The sequence below is a fragment of the Artemia sp. Qi Xiang Cuo genome, chromosome 21, assembly GCF_049724085.1.
Source record: "Artemia sp. Qi Xiang Cuo chromosome 21, ASM4972408v1, whole genome shotgun sequence".
Lineage (NCBI taxonomy): Eukaryota > Metazoa > Arthropoda > Branchiopoda > Anostraca > Artemiidae > Artemia > Artemia sp. Qi Xiang Cuo.
In genome coordinates, this window is record NC_142814.1 from 21854990 (window position 1) to 21873056 (window position 18067).

At 37.2% G+C, this 18067-nt stretch overlaps 1 protein-coding gene across 3 annotated transcripts in view; it reads left to right on the forward strand.

Annotated features, from left to right (window-relative positions):
* Positions 1–18067, forward strand: part of CenG1A (Centaurin gamma 1A) — a 273686-nt gene that overhangs the window by 229548 nt on the left and 26071 nt on the right. For all 3 annotated transcript variants that reach the window (XM_089107130.1, XM_089107128.1, XM_089107129.1), the window contains exon 16: positions 3641–3856. In XM_089107130.1, coding sequence (XP_088963256.1) covers positions 3641–3856 — 216 coding nt within the window. The remainder of the gene's footprint in view (positions 1–3640; positions 3857–18067) is intronic.

Genomic DNA, 18067 nt, shown 5'->3' on the forward strand with positions numbered 1-18067 from the left:
TTAATGATAATTTTTATTTTTGAGTAAATAATTTAAAATGTTTATTAATGTGAAATTATTTTGAGTGGGTGGTAGCGGGCTGATGTCTTTTTGAATGGTTTTGCTTTGTGCCATGAAGCTTGCAATAATGTGCTTTTTTAAATTGCATGTCCGCTTTGCCGGAATATATATTTTTTTTTTTTTTGTATTTGTCTAGTTCTAGATATATATTTAGTAGACAATGATGTTTTTTGCCACCGCCACCCTCTATCGTCACATACATTAACTTTTGTTGATGATGGTTAGATATATAGTTTTTCCTCCTGGGAACAGTAATGTTATGCAACTTGAAAGTCGAAGGGTTGATTTTTCTAGCCAGTTTAATGAAAAGATAAATAGAAATTTAGATATTAATGCCACTGAGATTTTCACAAATGAACCATCGAGGTATATTTTTAAAGAAGGGGCACTACCCTTGTAATGTGATAGGGGCCATTTTGGCCTTAACATTTTTCATTTGAATTGTCAGGGATTGAATTCTGTGCATAATTTTTATTGGAATTAATAAATACTAATGTCTTTCAGGTGATCGCTTTAACTGAAACGGGGTTAAATGATAATAACACACAATAACTAAATATCCCTGGTTATAATTTATATGTAAGGACTCGAGAGTATTATCAACGTGTAGGCCTAGCAGCATACATTCAGGCTGGTTATAATGTTTCAATAAGAGAAGATCTTAAAATGTATAGAGAGAAAGTTTGCGAGTGTTTTTTTTTACATATAACTAGAGATAATTTGAATTTTTGTATTGTTTTAGTATATTGACCTCCACAGAGCCTGCTCCAACACTTTATGGACCTATTTGAAGAACAATTAATAAAACTCCCGATTAACTCTATGCCATGTTTTATTATGGGGGATTTTAATATTGACCTTATAGATCAGTCATCTGCTAGCACTGAATTTATTAATAGAAGTTTATCTAATGGGTTTCATCCTTGTATAAATATTCCTACAAGAATTACGGGAACATCAGCTAAGCTTCTGGATAACTTCCTTTCTAATGTGCCCTTGAGTCTTCCCAGGGTCCTTATCAACGATGTATCTGACCACTTTGGAGTTTCAGCTAGCTTTAGAACTGTCACGAAGGTTGTTAAAGGCAAAAAATCAAGGATTCCAGTGATCAGTAAAAGTGCGATGGTAAAACTTAAAAATGATATAGAAAAGGTGGATTGGTACGATGTTCTAGGCAAAGTTCAGGACGCTAATTCAAAGTTTGTTTTATTTTATGAAAAGTTGCAGAGTTTGATAAGTCAAGTAGTCATATTGAAACCGTTTAATAGAAAGCACTCAAGTAAAAAACCTTGGATTAGTCCAGTGATTTTGAAGCAAATAAATGTAAGAGATAAATTGTTTAGAGCTCAAATAATTAACCCGACACAAAAAAATAAGCAATTATATAAAATTTATCGAAATAGGTGGAATACAATTTTAAGAAATGAAAAAAAGAAATATTTTGAGAAAAAGTTTAAGGAGGTCGAAGGATGCCCTAAGAAAACCTGGGGACTAATAAAAGAAGTGATTGGAATAAAAATAAATAGTGTACCTGATGAATTAGTTAGTGTAATCGGAAAGACTTTGAATTCTGAAAAGGACATATGCAATGAATTTCAGAGTTATTTTTCGAATATTGGTCTGAATTTAGCTATGCAAGTTGTACTTGATTGTGGTGATCCGACGTCCGAGTCCTTACTGAGGGACCCCATTGATGTATCTCTTCACCTTAGACTTCTAGCAGTTGATGAAATTAAAAAAATTATTTATGGGTTGCGTAGTAATTCATCTGGTTGCGATCATATTACTCTAAAAACACTTAAACGTATTTTTCCTGTATATATCTGAAGTCTTATGTGGGTTAATTAATGAGTGTTTTCGTCAAGAAAAATTCCCAGATTATTTTAAAGTTGCCCGTGTAACCCCAATTCATAAGGGTGGTATTCAAAATGACCCAGGAAACTATAGACCGATATCTGTTTTACCTATTATGTCCCGTGTTTTAGAGAAGTGTTTTAGTATTAGAATGATGAGTTTTTTGGAGGATCATAAGTTACTGATAGAGACACAATTTGGGTTCCGTAGAAAAAGGACAACGGAACAGGAGATGATTTATTTGACAACTATTATTAATGAGGTATTAGATAAAGGTTTTAAAATAGGTGCAATATTTTTAGATCTGATGAAAGCTTTCGACACTGTGGATCATGAACTTTTACTTAAGAAGTGTGAGGTGTATGGTTTGAGGGGTAAATCATCAAATTTTTTAAGAAGTTTTTTAAGTAATCGCTATTAGTATGTCCAATTAAATGATTCTTCTTCCGAAAAAAAGCGTATTGAAATAGGTGTTCCGCAAGGATCAGTTCTTGGTCCTATATTATTCTTGATATTTATTAATGATTTACCAAATTGTCTAAATAATTTTTGCTATAGAATAAATGAACGGTAAACCCGACTAATGAACAGTTTCACTTTTTGCTGATGACACAACAGCCATTAGCACAGTTAAGACATCGGAGCTGCTGCAAATTTCCATGAAGGAATCAGTTAATAGAATTACAACATGGCTGAGGGTAAATAAATTAAGGATTAACATGGCTAAGTCTAACTTTATTATTTTCTCGCAATCATCAAACTTTTACCCATGGATCAAGGAATTAGATATGCCCAATGGCGTTATAAAACGGACTGCGTCTTTTAAATACCTTGGGATTGTAATAGATGAAACTCTATCTTTTAAGGAACATGTGACTTTAACTATCAAAATTCTGGCAATAAATATTGGTATAATGAAGAAACTCCAACATTGTTTGTCTGTCCAACCAAGTCTGTCCTTTTCCATCTTTGTTTTTCTTTAATTAACCTGTATATACTTTATTGTTCGAGTATTTGGCTCTCTACTTTTTCCTCTATCTTAAAAACAATAAGAGTTCTACAAAATCTTGCAGTAAGGATTTTAGCCAGTATATTTCAACGTAAGTCTGTTCGAAAAATTTACCCAACTTTAAAAATTATGCCGGCTGCAGGCCTTCGTGAATTCTACGTATTGTGGTATATTTTTGGACTGCAGCAGGATATTCAGCCTCGTTGTTTTGGTGATTTATTGTCCATTAGGTCTACTGTTCATTCTCATGATACAAGGGGTAGCACGGACTTCTGTGTACCTAGAGGTATATCTTCCCGTTCATGTTTTTCTGTTTTTTATAGAGGTACGCGGAAATGGAATAGTTTGAATAGTGATATTAAGACTATTGTTGACCCCAATATTTGTAGAAAAATCATTAAGGAACTGCTTTTTGTTGAATATGAGTTTTGACTGATTAATTGATTTATTTATTGTGGGGGTATTGTTGATATGATGTTCCCAGAGGAAGTATAATATATGACATTGTTTTTTATTTATTGTTTAGTGTGATGGTATTAGTGGTGTCGGTGGCCAAGTGTTCTTTGTTTTAAGGATTTTGTTTTCTCTACCTCCCCCACGGACAAGCTTTGCTTTTTAGGGGAGGCAGCAATAATTTTTTTTCGATATGTTTTTTTTTTCAATAAATCCTTCTTCTTCTTATAACCCTTGTTTAATTAATTTCGTTTTCCTTTACAGGCCAACAACTTTGTCCGTGTTACTTTCACTTGGGAATGAAGAAGCTAACTCAATATGGGAAGCAAAGATAGATAAAAAGTATGTTAAACCAAATGCCAATTCTTTTACTGATGAAAGAGAGCGATGGATTAGAGCTAAATATGAAAGGAGAGAATTTACATTTCCTCCGCCCTCCTTACCACCTCTGGGGCAGCGTTTAGTCGATGCTGTTTGTAGGTAAGTATTTCTTTCTGTTTCACCCATGCTCTCGAAGTAAATGCCCGTAAGTATAGTGAGCTTTAGCTCTTCTCACGAGCTAATTATATGAAAAGGACCCCTATTAGGGATTCTCTAGGAAGGTTAGTTGGGGTCATATCGTAAAAAGGTGGGCTTCGTATTAACGTCTGTCAAACAATTTTTTTTTTTATCATGGAAAGCTCTTCGATTCATAATAGGCAAAGTTTTTCAAAAACCCAGTCTTTTAAAGTTTCGCTGTAGAATTGAAAATTTCAAATTAAAATCACGTATTTGTAGGATCACTAATTCAATATTTTGCTTCATATTTTAAGGCAAGACGCCTATGACGTTATGTTTTGTGAATTAATAAGTAAGGAAGTGTTAAAAGTGGAAATAACTCAAGTTTGGGCCTATATAATGAAGCCCATTATTGTTATAAAATGATTTAGGCTTAAATTTGTCTAAGTTATTGCCTATTTGATTCTATCGAATTGTCTTTATGAGAAAAGGAACACTAAATGATAGAATCATGTGTGTTTGATAACTATCTACTAAGCAACGAATTTGAACTCTTATTTTTGTATCTGGAGCAGTAATATGATATTTTAATGGCATTTTGTTGCTATCTCCAAAAATGTAATCAGATTTATTTTTTTAAATTAAATATACCTCTTATTTATTCGAAATTTTCATTGTTTTTAATATATCTTTTCACGAGGATGTCAAATATCTAATCAGAATTGGCTCTGGGAGCAATAGCGTTCTTTTTTCAGAATTTGATAAGTTCTTAAGGTTTTGGATAAAACAAAAATAGTAAGTGCTACTTCTATCGATAGAAACTTGCCATTCGTCACTGCCTTTCTTATTCTTAATAAACCACACATTTATAATTTTACTTTCGGTCGTAGTTGTCAGGCTGTGCAGGTTTCAAAGCCTTCTAGCCCTACAATACTAGTCACTTGAGCTGCAACACTCTTTGTGGACCATCTGGATCGACTTGCCTTGTATTTTTTTTATAGCTTACTCCATTTCGTAGTTTATCCATACTACGAAATTGAGTAAGAGTTGTATAGGGCAACAGTTTCGATTTTTATCATACATTTTGTTCACAACAAATCAAGATAAGGAAAAAAAGAAAAAGGATGTAGAAAACAATAATTTTTCTACTATAGTCAAATATTATGTATTGCACTCAAGGCTGTATCCAAGGGGAGTGTTATCGGGTTTGAGATCACCCCCCCCTCCCCCAAAAAATGTCCAACTCGGAAAAAAAACTTAAAAAAATGTATATAAACAAATTTTTGATGTATTTCGTTGTGTTTTTTTTTTTATAACTTCCCTTCGCTTGAACGAAATTCCAGGATACGCCCTTGATTGCACTTATAATGTCAAATTTAGTCGCTACGTCAAAAACAAAAAAGAAATTATGTAAAATGCGGCAGATCGGTTGAGTAAGTCTTTCATGAAGGGATAGCACACAAAATCTCCCCCCCCCCCCCCCAACCCCAACAAAAATTTAAGAAGGCAATGCTAATCTGAACAGAAAAAAAAGAACATATCCTACAGAATTTGTAAAGGCAGATTTGTATTATAAACGAGATACTTTTTTTTGTATTTTTTTGTTGTTTTTTTCACATATTCATTTTACGCCTGTAGAGTTTATTGAAGTGCTATAAATTACAATTTCTGAAAGTTATGAGACGAAATCTGAGACATGAAAATCAGCTCATATGAGGGTAACTTTCCATTGTATGAGCGGTATCTCCTGACATGCCCATTTGAGAAATGCCTAAATCTGAATGGGTGAATGGGTTCTGCGACAGTGAATCATTCAATAGTTTGACAAAGTACAGAAAAAATATATATTTAATTGATTAAGGCATACTCTTCATACCCTAGAGGGGAATTGAGCCCCTTTATTGTCAGTAATGTCAAAAATTGCATAAAAGTATGCAGTTTTTTTTTTATTTAAGGCCCAAAAAGGATCCTTTTAACGATCATCCCATGTCCGAATCAAAATCCTAGGTTAGGGCCTAATTGTAGTTTAGGAGTTAAAGCATCTGTTTTCTAGAAGGGTTTGGTTTACTCTTTTTTTTTTTTTTTATTGGTCATACAAGAATTTGTGGAAGAAATAAAATCTCAACTATCATTAGATTTCAAGACTAGATAACCTCTCAAAAAATTTTATACGATTCACAATTAAATACTTTATCTATTAATCGACGCTATTTTTCAAGGCTTGCTGTATGGTACTTTTCATTGCCGCACGATTTATACCTCATTTTCAGTTAACTTCATTCTGAATATTGGCAGATTCTAGTATTTGGACTAATCATGGGGAATTTCTACTTGCTGTCCCTTTGATAAGTTTCGGGAAAGATTTCACTTTCAGTCTTCACTTTTCTTGGGATAAAAACAGCTTCTCTTAATGGTGTCTGTTACTAAAAGCTCGTCTCATTTTTCTTTTTTTTTCAGCGAAAAGCATATTGAAACCTTAAGTATTGTTTGTACATTAGAAAGGGTTTTTTATGCAATATGACTCTTGTTAGTGCAAGGAAAGTAGAAAGGTTGGCTGTATAAAAATGAATAAATGCTGAATCTTTCGAGGAACTTTAGAGCATTCAATCAATGTAAAAACAAGTCCTTACGATAGTTTTTTTTCAAAAAGTAAGCGTTCTGATGATTACCTATTAGGAATGCAGTATTCATCCTTTGCTAGTGATGAAATCATTAAAAGGAAATGGGTTTCATTGTCAGTTGCCCTATCATACATATGGAAAATAACTATTTTTAGACGAGCTACTTGTTGACAAACAACGAGAAGAGCTTTTAATTATCGGTGTCACTAAAAGAAGCTCTTGGATTTCTAGCCATTATTATTGATAATGCCTGAAAAGCTGAGAAAGAATGCTTTCACTTCTGGTTATGTATGATAACATTGGGAAAGAAAACTGTCCAAAAAAATGAAGGAAAAGAGAAAGTCGAAGCTTATCTTGTCGATGTAGAGGTTTCGCCTAGTAACGACTTGGAACTCTTTTTATTTGAATTTGAATTGAATTGTTTTATTCATAAGTTCAACAGAACAGATGAAAATACAAATTTACGAAAATAGATTATTGAGGATCTATTACGCTGGTGATATAATTGATGATTTTGATGATTATTGCTATTTTTGGAAGGTTATTGATGACTTGTTACCAATGAAACAATTTAAAGACTGCTTTTTTTTCAATTAATTTTAAACTTTAATGTCACCTACACTAGATTAAAAAAAACCTTTACTATTGGAATTTTGGAATTGATTAGCCAAATATAATTGACAAAGACAAGGTATACTACAAAAAAAAAAAAAAAAATCAAAACCGCAAAAAAGTACCATTCCCGGTTTGGCAGGGTGCCATTCTGCCATAGGGCACCCCTTTCACCGTGGAAATACATTAATAATAGACAAATAATGTTCATAAAACCTTGTTCTCAATGAACTATATATCATCCTCCATCCTCCCAACCTTCCCTCGACCCGAAAACAATCCTAGGAGGAGTAGAAAGCTGTGCCCTTACAATATCCTTAGACACGCCATTCTAATCCTTCTTTTATAACAAACTACTAAAACCTTTTTAATACCCATTTGGCTACTCAAAAATCAAACAAAAACCAACAAAAAAAATTGATATGATTTATCATAATATTAACATCAATTCCTTTTTTTATATATATATATATATAATTTAAACCAATTAAATCAAAAATTTCAAAATTAAAACTCAATTTTACTCATCCATTCCACATCTACTCTCTCCCTCCATACTCGACTCCGTCTCAAGTCATCCACATAACTTTCAAGCCAAACATTCGCCAAAGGAATTTTGACCTGCTTCTGAGGTTTCCGCATTTTCCACACATGCATGCTAACACTTGTCACTAACAAACACAGTGCATAATTCCTTTGCTTACCTTTAACACAAAATGACAGCTTTATAGCTTTCTCATTTTCGTCTACAGACGTTGTTTTTATCCCTTAATTTTCTAATATTTCCAATAATATTTGGTGTAATCCACCGTTCTAGGGGCATTGGATCAATTCGTGCAATAGTGCGTCAAGCACTTCGTCTCCACACATCAAACAAGTAGGTGTTTGAGTTTTCAATATGCGACTAACTCTATCGCTAAAGGGTAATATTTCGTGAATCATGCAGTACACAAACTCTTTATGTTCATAACTAAACGGCATTTAACTTAGATTTTTAAAATATAGCTGAAAATCAAAAAACGACTCCTTTTCTCTAGCTCTATAATTCGGTTCTTTCTCACTTCTAAAAACATTCCCCGATACCTTCTTTAATTCCTCCTGCCCCAAGTCACATCTCAGTGCTCTCAATTACTTTGCTTTCTTCAGAGGGCTGACAATCCACCGCAGAGGGGTCGGAATTTTTTCGCTTATTTTTTTCACCTTCTCTTCTGCATCCCCATTCACTATAAGGAGAAACCACTGCCTCATAATTGCAGTTGATGGATCCTCTTTAACCACAAGTTCACAAATATTTCTGAGGAAGAGCGTCTTGCATATAACCCTGAAATCTGCTACCCCAGTTACGCCCGATTCCACAGGAAAGTATAGAATTTTTATTAGTAGCTTTACAAGTTTCCCCGTCCAAACAAATCTCCAGATGCCTCTTTCGATTTGTTTGGCAAGGTTTTCAGGTAATGCGAAAATAGGAGCAGTGTAAAATAATAGCGTGAGGCAATATGTATTGACATACAGAACTCTTTCGAACATCGTTTTGAAAAGGCTTTTTCTCCATTGACTCAATATCCCGACTATTTTATTTACTTTTTTCTCCCAATTTTTTTTTGTGTTAAGCACATTCTCAAAAGTCAGGCCTAATACTCGCGCTTTTTCCGTAAACGGGAGCCAACAGTTTCTTTCTATGTCGTCGTAATTTGCCGATTTGTTCAAGGGTAGAACACTGCTCTTTTGTCTGTGTATTTTCACGTGAAATCTTTGCTCGTACCAATGCAAACTCTTACACACAGTTTTCACATCATTTTCACTTCCAGTGATAAAATTTCCGTCATCTAAGAAAGCTGCACTTTCAGAAAAACGTTTTAAGAAACTTGAACACTGCATATTATTTCTTCTATATACCGAAAGAATGAGTTGAGATATATTTCAAATAGCGTTCCAGAACAAGGGTCCCCTTGCAGCAGAACTCTTTCTAGGTTTAATATTGTCGTCAGTTTTCCATTCATTTTATAAGCACTTTTGGTGTAGAATATATTCTTTCCAATTTATCTATGACATCCTTTCCAAAATTCATTTTTGGTCACAATAATAACCATAAAATCTCTCATGTTACAGAATCCTACGCCTTCACTATGTTAGCGCCAACTAGGGCTAATAGGTTCCAACATAACACTTTCTCCATCGTTTTTTTATCTCGCCGAAGGCAAAGGTCTCTGATAACTGTCAGGATATGTTGGAATTTTTTACTTTTTGTAACACCCCTTGGGTAATCTGCCACTTTTTTCCCTGCGCTTTTCTTCATTCTCTTAGACCATACTTCAGTGCATATTCAATAGTGACTATTTATTTAAGAAATTGGTCGTCAGTTTTGCAGGTCTTTTCTGGGTCCGCCCTAGTGTAACAGTGATATAACTAACAGTTCAGATTCAGGGTATCCTCTTGATCCAACTTCGTTTAGTACTTTCATTAAAAATTCCTCGATTTTGCTCCACGTTAACTTATAAAAATCATAGCTTAGCCCATCCATTCCTGCCGATACTCCATTTTTTAACCCGGATATCAATTTTTCTTCTTCATGTCTCGTAATTTCTTCCCCTATTTGCGCATTTTCTTCTTCTGTAACCTGGTATCTGGACTGGAAATCACCGAAGCAGTTCTCTGTTGTGTTTCCTACTGGAGGTTTTTTATACAACACCCTGTAAAAGGAGGCGGTTTCATTTAATATTCTTGTTTGATCCGAGGTTGTTTCATTATTTTCGGTTCTCACTTTTCCCGATTCAAAGACTGCTTGATCAAATTTTGAGCGCTGATTATCCACAGAGTGACTATTTTAAATGAGTAATACACAGGAATTTTACTTCACACAGGAATCGCTGTTGTCTAGCTGGTCATTAGATGCATCCGCCCTAGCCTAGTAGTTGGCACGCTAGGTTTGTAATTTTTGCCCTTCAGGGTAGGGGTTTGAGTCCTAGTCTCGCTTATTATTTGATTTGAGATGGAGGTCAGTGACGGGTCTCTATAAACTTAGCCAGAGTGCGACCCAGCTCCAAATGGGTACCTGAAGAGATCTGGAGAAATAACACAAGAAGCGTTGGATACTTTACCCCGAAACTACGCATAGTACTACGGGCCGAAGGCTACGCCGACCGTCGGTCTGCATAGAGAGAAAAAAAAATCTTGAATTGACTGCAAAAACACCCAGCTGATAGTCTGTATTTGGATTAAATTCCTGGATATAAACGGATTATTATTTTCTTTTCGAAAATAATCAGTAAGAGTCTGTAGTCGAAAGTTGGGAAACCTTTGGACTCCTTAATCGTATAGCATACCACGAGTACTATTTTCAAACTAATAAGGTTTACAAAAGTTTTCCCCTTCCTAGAGACAATTCAAGAACCACAGCCTCCTCGAAAACCCCATTGGACGGAGGAAAATTGTTCTCGTTTGGGTCTAAAAATACACTTGTCTTTAGGCTTCAAGGGAAGAAGTTGTGATTTCTTTTAATGGGTATCTTAGTAAATTCATAGGTATTCCAGTCATAGGCTGTAGCTTGTGATCACTGAGTAAAGGCAATGCCATTGCCAGGATTCATTGGGTGGACCTCTATCTCATCTGGGGAAAGGGCGAGTCTCCAACAGGGAGAAAGGGTGTTTTATTATCTTCAATATACAACATTTTTTGTACTTAATAACACTACTTTCCTCCCTCTAGCTACGTAATTGGGGTATTCAGGTGTAGTGTCGGGCGTTTTAGACCATTTTACGAAATGCTAAATATTTGGTGAGTATATGATAACCATATAGATTATGACAATTATCTGTTTTAGACTCTTTTGAATTTCAGAGCTGTTGTTGACTGAAAATCGTATTAGGGCAAAGGGGAGAGGGGGTCTTACACAACGGTGGAAAACTTGGATGTGACGCTCAATCTTTGGTTCTGCGTTCTTCTGGGTTAGTGCCTGTATAGGATTATAAAGAAAAGAAAAGTTTGGTTTTGGCTTGTTTGGTTTCTCGAAATTCAAAAAATCTCTGTTGGATTATTGGGGGTTGATTTTGAGAACTTTTGGATACGTATTTGTAGATTTGATTCTGTGGTTCACATGGAATTTGTCAGGAATTCGACTCGGCCTCGGAAAAGTTTTGCACGGCTCCAAGTACAGCCCTTGTACTTGGCTTTTAAGCTGCAATATTGTAATTTGGCTGACTCTGGTTTCTTGGAAGTGAGTGAAGTTAGTGAAGTGAAGTTAGGGAAGTGAGTGAAGTTGGAGTGAAGTTAGTCATGGGTTGCTTCCTGGTGCTTTAATGGTGGTTAACCTAGGTGGAAGTCAGATATGTAGTTCTAGTAATGCAGATAATTTTTGTTCTATAAGAGGCTTAGGACGAAGTCAAAACTGTTTCAAAGTCTGTTACTATTTTGTCTGGAACCTTTTCTATATGTCAATAGTAATTAATGTACTATTAAGAAACGCTTTTTAGGGGAGTTTGCCTCTTTCAGCTTGCGTGCTGTAATTATGTTTCTGGGTATTCTGCTCGCGCATGCTTGTTTGGTTTTGTATGATTGGTTTCTTTTCGTTTACGAGACACTAGGCCCGTTTTTTAGCACTAAGATCTTACATCTAAGATCTTACATCTTTCTGCTAAGATTATTGTTTTTTAACTCATCTTTGTTCTAAGATCTTACAGCTCACTGATGTTAGCAAAAAGTGTCAAGACCGCCACTGTTCTGCTATATAGAACAATGATGAGAGAACTTTGATGATAAACTCATCATTGCTCTCAGACCGCTGATCAGAGCAGAATGATGAAAGACGTTTGCACAAAAACGACCAAAGATGTAAGATCTGTGTTCAAAGATTTCACTTTTAAGCGTTTTCTGACAAAAGATGTAAGATCTTAGCGCATTGATGAGTGAAAAACGCCCCTACTGTTTTATGATTTGTTGAGGTTCAGAAAATCCACAGTTTTTAGTGTGTAGTGTTTGGCAGGTGCGTATAATGTCTGATCTTCTCTTTTAGTGCACTATGGGTATTAATGTATACATAAGTGCTATAGGAGTATAGGACTGGCATGTCATGGGACGTGCATGTAAAAGCAATTAAGTTATACTGATGACCTGGTTGTGTTAATTACTTCACCTTATATACTTGATATGTTACTATAGATTTCTGAAAGTGTTGGTATTGAGATAGAGGTACAGTTGACAAAGTGATAATCTGTATAAATGTAAAGACGGAGTGTGTATTTTTTGTCTTTGGCACTCTTGGGCTCCTCTTACATCACCCGATAGATTGTGTGGTAATGATATATCCTCTATAAGGAAATTATGTTACCTTGGTCTTGTTTTAATGAGCATTTCCTTAAACTTCCAGGTGGTCCTATAATTTAGCTAGAATGAAAGTGAAAACATCATTTGATGCCTTTTTTAATGATCTCTCATAATTCAATAATTGCTTCTGTTGCAAATTGCATCTTGAGCCCTTAAAGGGGCTCCAAAGGTATTTTATATGAATTATGAAAGAGCATAAAAAACATCAAATGATGTTTTCACTTTCATCCATATGGCCCAATGCAAATTTACCATGAACTTTATCCCCCCCCCCACGCCCCGAATGTGCAAATATATACCCGGAAATGTCGACGGCAAAGTTTCGAATCGCAAAATTCAGCGCTATTTGCGTCGACGGACTTTGAAAAACTTAAAGCGGTAGGAAAACGGTTTGCATTGAAAATCAAGTATTTTGCAGGTTAGGTTAGGTTATAACGTCTTTGTGTGATTGCAAAAATGAAATACCCTTGGGGCCGCGTTGAGAGCTCAAGATGTAATTGCGACAGAAGCGATTATAATATTATGAAAGAGCATAAAAAAGGCATCAAATGATAGTAGAGAGCTATCATGAGCTCGTGTCACCCACCCCTGCTGCCACCTACAACTTTTTCGCACCCCAAATAAGGGCATAGCCTCCCTAGGGAGAATGATTACGTAATGGGGTCAATGACCTCTTTTTCCAAGGTCGATTTATTTGATGTTTCTGTGTGTAATAGCTCCGGGGCGAAGGTTGCACATGCGCATTGAATTCTATCGGGAACAATGTTATTGATCTAGGACTCGAGGGGGAAGTGAATTTCCGAGAAATTGATTGCGTAATCGAAGGGGAAGTGAATTTCCGAGAACTTGATTTGCGTAATCAAAGTGTGTCAACAACAACAACATCGACCTTGACATTCACTGAGAGCGTGCACTTACAACAACAAAAACCTGGAATTTGGAACACCTGTGCTGTCGACCTCAATTCACCTATCGTGAATCAATAATTCCCCTTAGAAACAACAAATTAATTTCCCTTTCTTGACAGATCAATCAATCAATGACATCATCTATCAGACTTTATAAATTTTCGCCTAGAAACATTTCTCCAGGAATAGATTCAAGTCATTAATGTCTTTGCCTCGGGAACAGTTCTACTGGTCGAACTCCAAAAGATATTAATAACCAAAGGCCATGGAAACAATTAGGCAAGAAACATCTTAGCGATGAATTGTTTTAGCGCGCGAAAAGGTTTCATATTAATTTGAAATGCGTTAGCACAGAGATGCCAATAACAAAGGAACACGCTGAATTTACGTTTAGGGATTATTTGGGAGAAACTGTTTTAGACAGGTTATGGAACTATTTCGGCGAAACAGATAGAGACATTTTAAAAGAAGATTTTTGAAGAGATTTTAGAAGAGAATTTAAAGGTGAAACAGTGTTGTGAGGTCCTCTAACCCAACCCCAAAGGGTTCCAATCCTCCTACCCCAACCCCGAAGGAAGCCCCCGGTCCTCAAAGCCCCCCAAGCGCCCAAAGGACCAACGGGGTCCCAAAGGGCCACCCAGACCCCCAAAGGCCATCCCCAGGCCCCCAATGTCCCCCAGGCTTCCCACTGTCCCCCCGGACCCCCAAAGGCCATCCCTGTGCTCCAAAGGGCCACCGGCGCCCCCAAAGGCCCTCCTCCGGCCCCCAAAGGCCCATCGAGCTCCCAAAGGACCAACGGGGTCCCAAAGGCCCTCTCCCGGTCCCCAACTGCCCCTCCGGACTTCCAAAGGCCCTCCCTGTGCTCCAAAGGCCCTCCATGTGCCCCCAAAGGCCCTCCTCCGGTCCCCAAAGGCCCATCGAGCTCCCAAAGGACCAACGGGGTCCCAAAGGTCCTCCACCGGACCCCAAAGGTCCATCGAGCTCCCAAAGGACCAACGGGGTCCCAAAGACCCTCCACCGGTCCCCAAATGTCCCCCAGGCACCCAAAGGCCCTCCCTGTGCCCCAAAGGCCCTCCCTGTGCCCCAAAGGCCCTCCACTGGTCCTCAAAGCCCCCCAAGCTCCCCAAAGGGCCACCAGCGCCCCCAAAGGCCCACCCAGACCCCCAAAGGCCATCCCCAGGCCCCAAATGTCCCCCAGGCCCCCAACTGTCCCCCGGACCCCCAAAGGCCCTCCCTGTGCCCCAAAGGCCCTCCCCCGGCCCCCAAAGGTCCCCCGGGCTCCCAAAGGACCAACGGGGTCCCAAAGACCCTCCACCGGTCCCCAAATATCCCCAGGCACCCAAAGGCCCTCCATGTGCCCCAAAGGCCCTCCCTGTGCCCCAAAGTCCTCCTCCGGTCCCCAAAGGCCCATCGAGCTCCCAAAGGACCAACGGGGTCCCAAAGGCCCTCCACCGGTCCCCAAATGTCCCCCAGGCACCCAAAGGCCCTCCCTGTGCCCCAAAGGTCCTCCGCCGATCCCCACAGGCCCATCGAGCTCCCAAAGGCCCAACGGGGTCCCAAAGGCCCTCCACCGGTCCCCAACTGTCCCCCAGGCACCCAAAGGCCCTCCCTGTGCCCCAAAGGTCCTCCTCCGATCCCCACAGGCCCATCGAGCTCCCAAAGGACCAACGGGGTCCCAAAGGCCCACCTCCGGTCCCCAAAGGCCCCTCGAGCTCCCAAAGGCCCAACGGGGTCCCACAGGCCCGCCCCCGGTCTCCCAACGGGCCCCCGGCCCCCAACGGCCCTCCCCCGGCCCCCCACTGCCCCCCAAGCTCCCCAAGGATCACCGGCGCCCCCCAAGGCCCCCCCAGACCCCCAAACGCCCTCCCCGGGCCCCACAAAGGAATTATTTACTGACCTTCAGTTGTTGTGATTTTAAAAGTTCTGCTTTTGTTTTCTAAAATCATCGCCTAAAATGCCTCAAACTGTTTCACCCAAAGAGACACATACACAGAGACACACACACAGAGACACAAACAGAGACACACACACACAGACACACACACAGAGACACACGCACAGAGAAACAATCACAGAGACACGCACACAGAGACACACACACAGAGACACACACACAGAGACACACGCACAGAGAAACACACAGGTTATGGTTTACATAGTCACAGTTACATTTTCATGATTTTTTAAATGTTCATTTTGAATTTCTTTCATTGAAATGCAAGAGTTGGAATATTATAGTAGAGTGTTTTTGTGGTTTACAGCGCCTCTGTTTCTTTTTCTAGATTTTCCTTATTTCTTTTTGTTTTTATTTCGTTGATTTGCAAGTGTTTGAATATTTCAGTAGTGGTTCGTTGTGGTTTACCGTGTAACAGTTACATTTACTTCATTTTTTAATGTTCATTTTGAATTTCTTTCGTTGAAATGCAAGAGTTGGAATATTTCAGTAGCGTTCGGTTGTAGTTTAACTTGTCACAGTTACATTTTCTTTATTTTTCAAAGTTCATTTTGAATTTCTTTTGTTGAAATGTAAGAGTTGGAATATTTCAGTAGTGTTTGGTAGTGGTTTACCTTGTCAAATTTACATTTTCTTGATTTTTCAAAGTTTATTTTGAATTTCTTTCGTTGAAAAGCAAGAGTTGGAATATTTCAGTAGTGTTTGGTTGTGGTTTACCTTGTCACAGTTACATTTTCTTGATTTTTCAAAGTTCATTTGAATTTCTTTCATTGAAATGCAAGAGTTGGAATATTTCAGAAGTGTTTGGTTGTGGTTTACCTTGTCACAGTTGAATTTTCTTGATTTTTCTAAGTTCATTTGAATTTCTTACGTTGAAATGCAATAGCTGAAATATTTCAGTAGTGTTTGGTCATGGTTTACCTTGTCACATTTACATTTTCTTGATTTTTCAAAGTCCATTTGAATTTCTTTCGTTGAAATGCAAGAGTTGGACTATTTCAGTGGTGTTTGGTTATGTTTTAAATAGTCACAGTTACATTTTCATGATTTTTCAAAGTTCATTTTGAATTTCTTTCATTGAAGTGCAAGAGTTGGAATATTTCAGTAGTGTGTGGTTGTGGTTTACCATCTCACAGTTACATTTTCTTGATTTTTCAAAGTTCATTTTGAATTTCTTTCGTTGAATTGAAAGAGTTGGAATATTTCAGTAGTGTTTGGTCGTGGTTTACATTGTCAAAGTTACATTTTCTTGATTTTTCAAAGTTCATTTTGAATTTCTTTCGTTGAAATGCAAGAGTTGGACTATTTCAGTGGTGTTTGGTTTTGGTTTACCTTGTCACAGTTACATTTTCATGATTTTTCAAAGATCATTTTGAATTTCTATCGTTGAAGTGCAAGAGTTGGAATATTTCAGTGGTGTTTGCTTATGTTTTACCTTGTCACAGTTACATTTTCATGATTTTTCAAAGTTCATTTTGAATTTCTTTCTTTGAAATGCAAGGGTTGGAATATTTCAGTAGTGTTCGGTTGTGGTTTACCTTGTCAGAGTTACATTTTCTTGATTTTTCAATGTTCAGTTCGAATTTCTTTTGTTGAAATGCAAGAGTTGGAATATTTCAGTAGTGTTTGGTTTTGGTTTAACTTGTCACAGTTAAATTTTCTTGATTTTTCAAAGTTAATTTTGAATTTCATTTGTTTAATTGAATGAGTGTGAATATTTAAGTAGCGTTCGGTTGTGGTTTAAGTTGTCACAGTTACATTTTATTGATTTTTCAAAGTTCATTTTGAATTACTACCGTTGAAATGCAAGAGTTGGAATTTTTCAGTAGTATTTGCTTATGGTATACCTTGTCAAACTTACTTTTTCTCTATTCATCATTTTTCTTTTTGTTTTTCTTTGGTTGAAATGCAAGTGATGTACTATTTCAGTAGTGTTTGGTCGTGGTTTACCTTGTCACTGTTAATTACTCTTTATTTTTTAAAGTTCATTTAGAATTTCTTTCGTGGAAAAGCAATAGTTGGAATATTTCAGTAGTGTTTTGACGTGGTTTACCTTGTCACACTTACATTTTCGAGATTTATCAAAGTTCATTTTGAATTTCCTTTGTTGAAATGCATGAGTTGGAATATTTCAGTAGTGTTTGGTTGTGGTTTAACTTGTCACAGTTACATTTTCTTGATTTTTCAAAGTTCAATTTGAATTTCTTTTGTTGAAATGCAAGAGTTGGAATATTTCAGTAGTGTTTGGTTGTGGTTTACCTTGTCACAGTTACATTTTCTTGATTTTTCAAAGTTCATTTTGAATTTCTTTCGTTGAAAAGCAAGAGTTGGAATATTTCAGAAGTGTTTGGTTGTGGTTTACCTTGTCACAGTTACATTGTCTTGATTTTTCAAAGTTCTTTTGAATTTCTTTCGTTGAAATGCAATAGTTGGAATATTTCAGTAGTGTTTGGTTATGGTTTACCTTGTCACAGTTACATTTTCTTGATTTTTCAAAGTTCATTTTGAATTTATTTCGTTGAAATGCAAGAGTTGGACTATTTCGGTAGTGTTTGGTTGTGGTTTACCTTGTCACAGTTACATTTTCATGATTTTTCAAAGATCATTTTGAATTTCTTTCGTTGAAAAGCAAGAGTTGGAATATTTCAGTAGTGTTTGCTTATGGTTTACCTTGTCACAGTTAAATTTTCATGATTTTTCAAAGTTCTTTTTGAATTTCTTTCATTGAAATGCAAGAGTTGGAATATTTCAGTAGTGTTTGGTTGTGGTTTACCTTGTC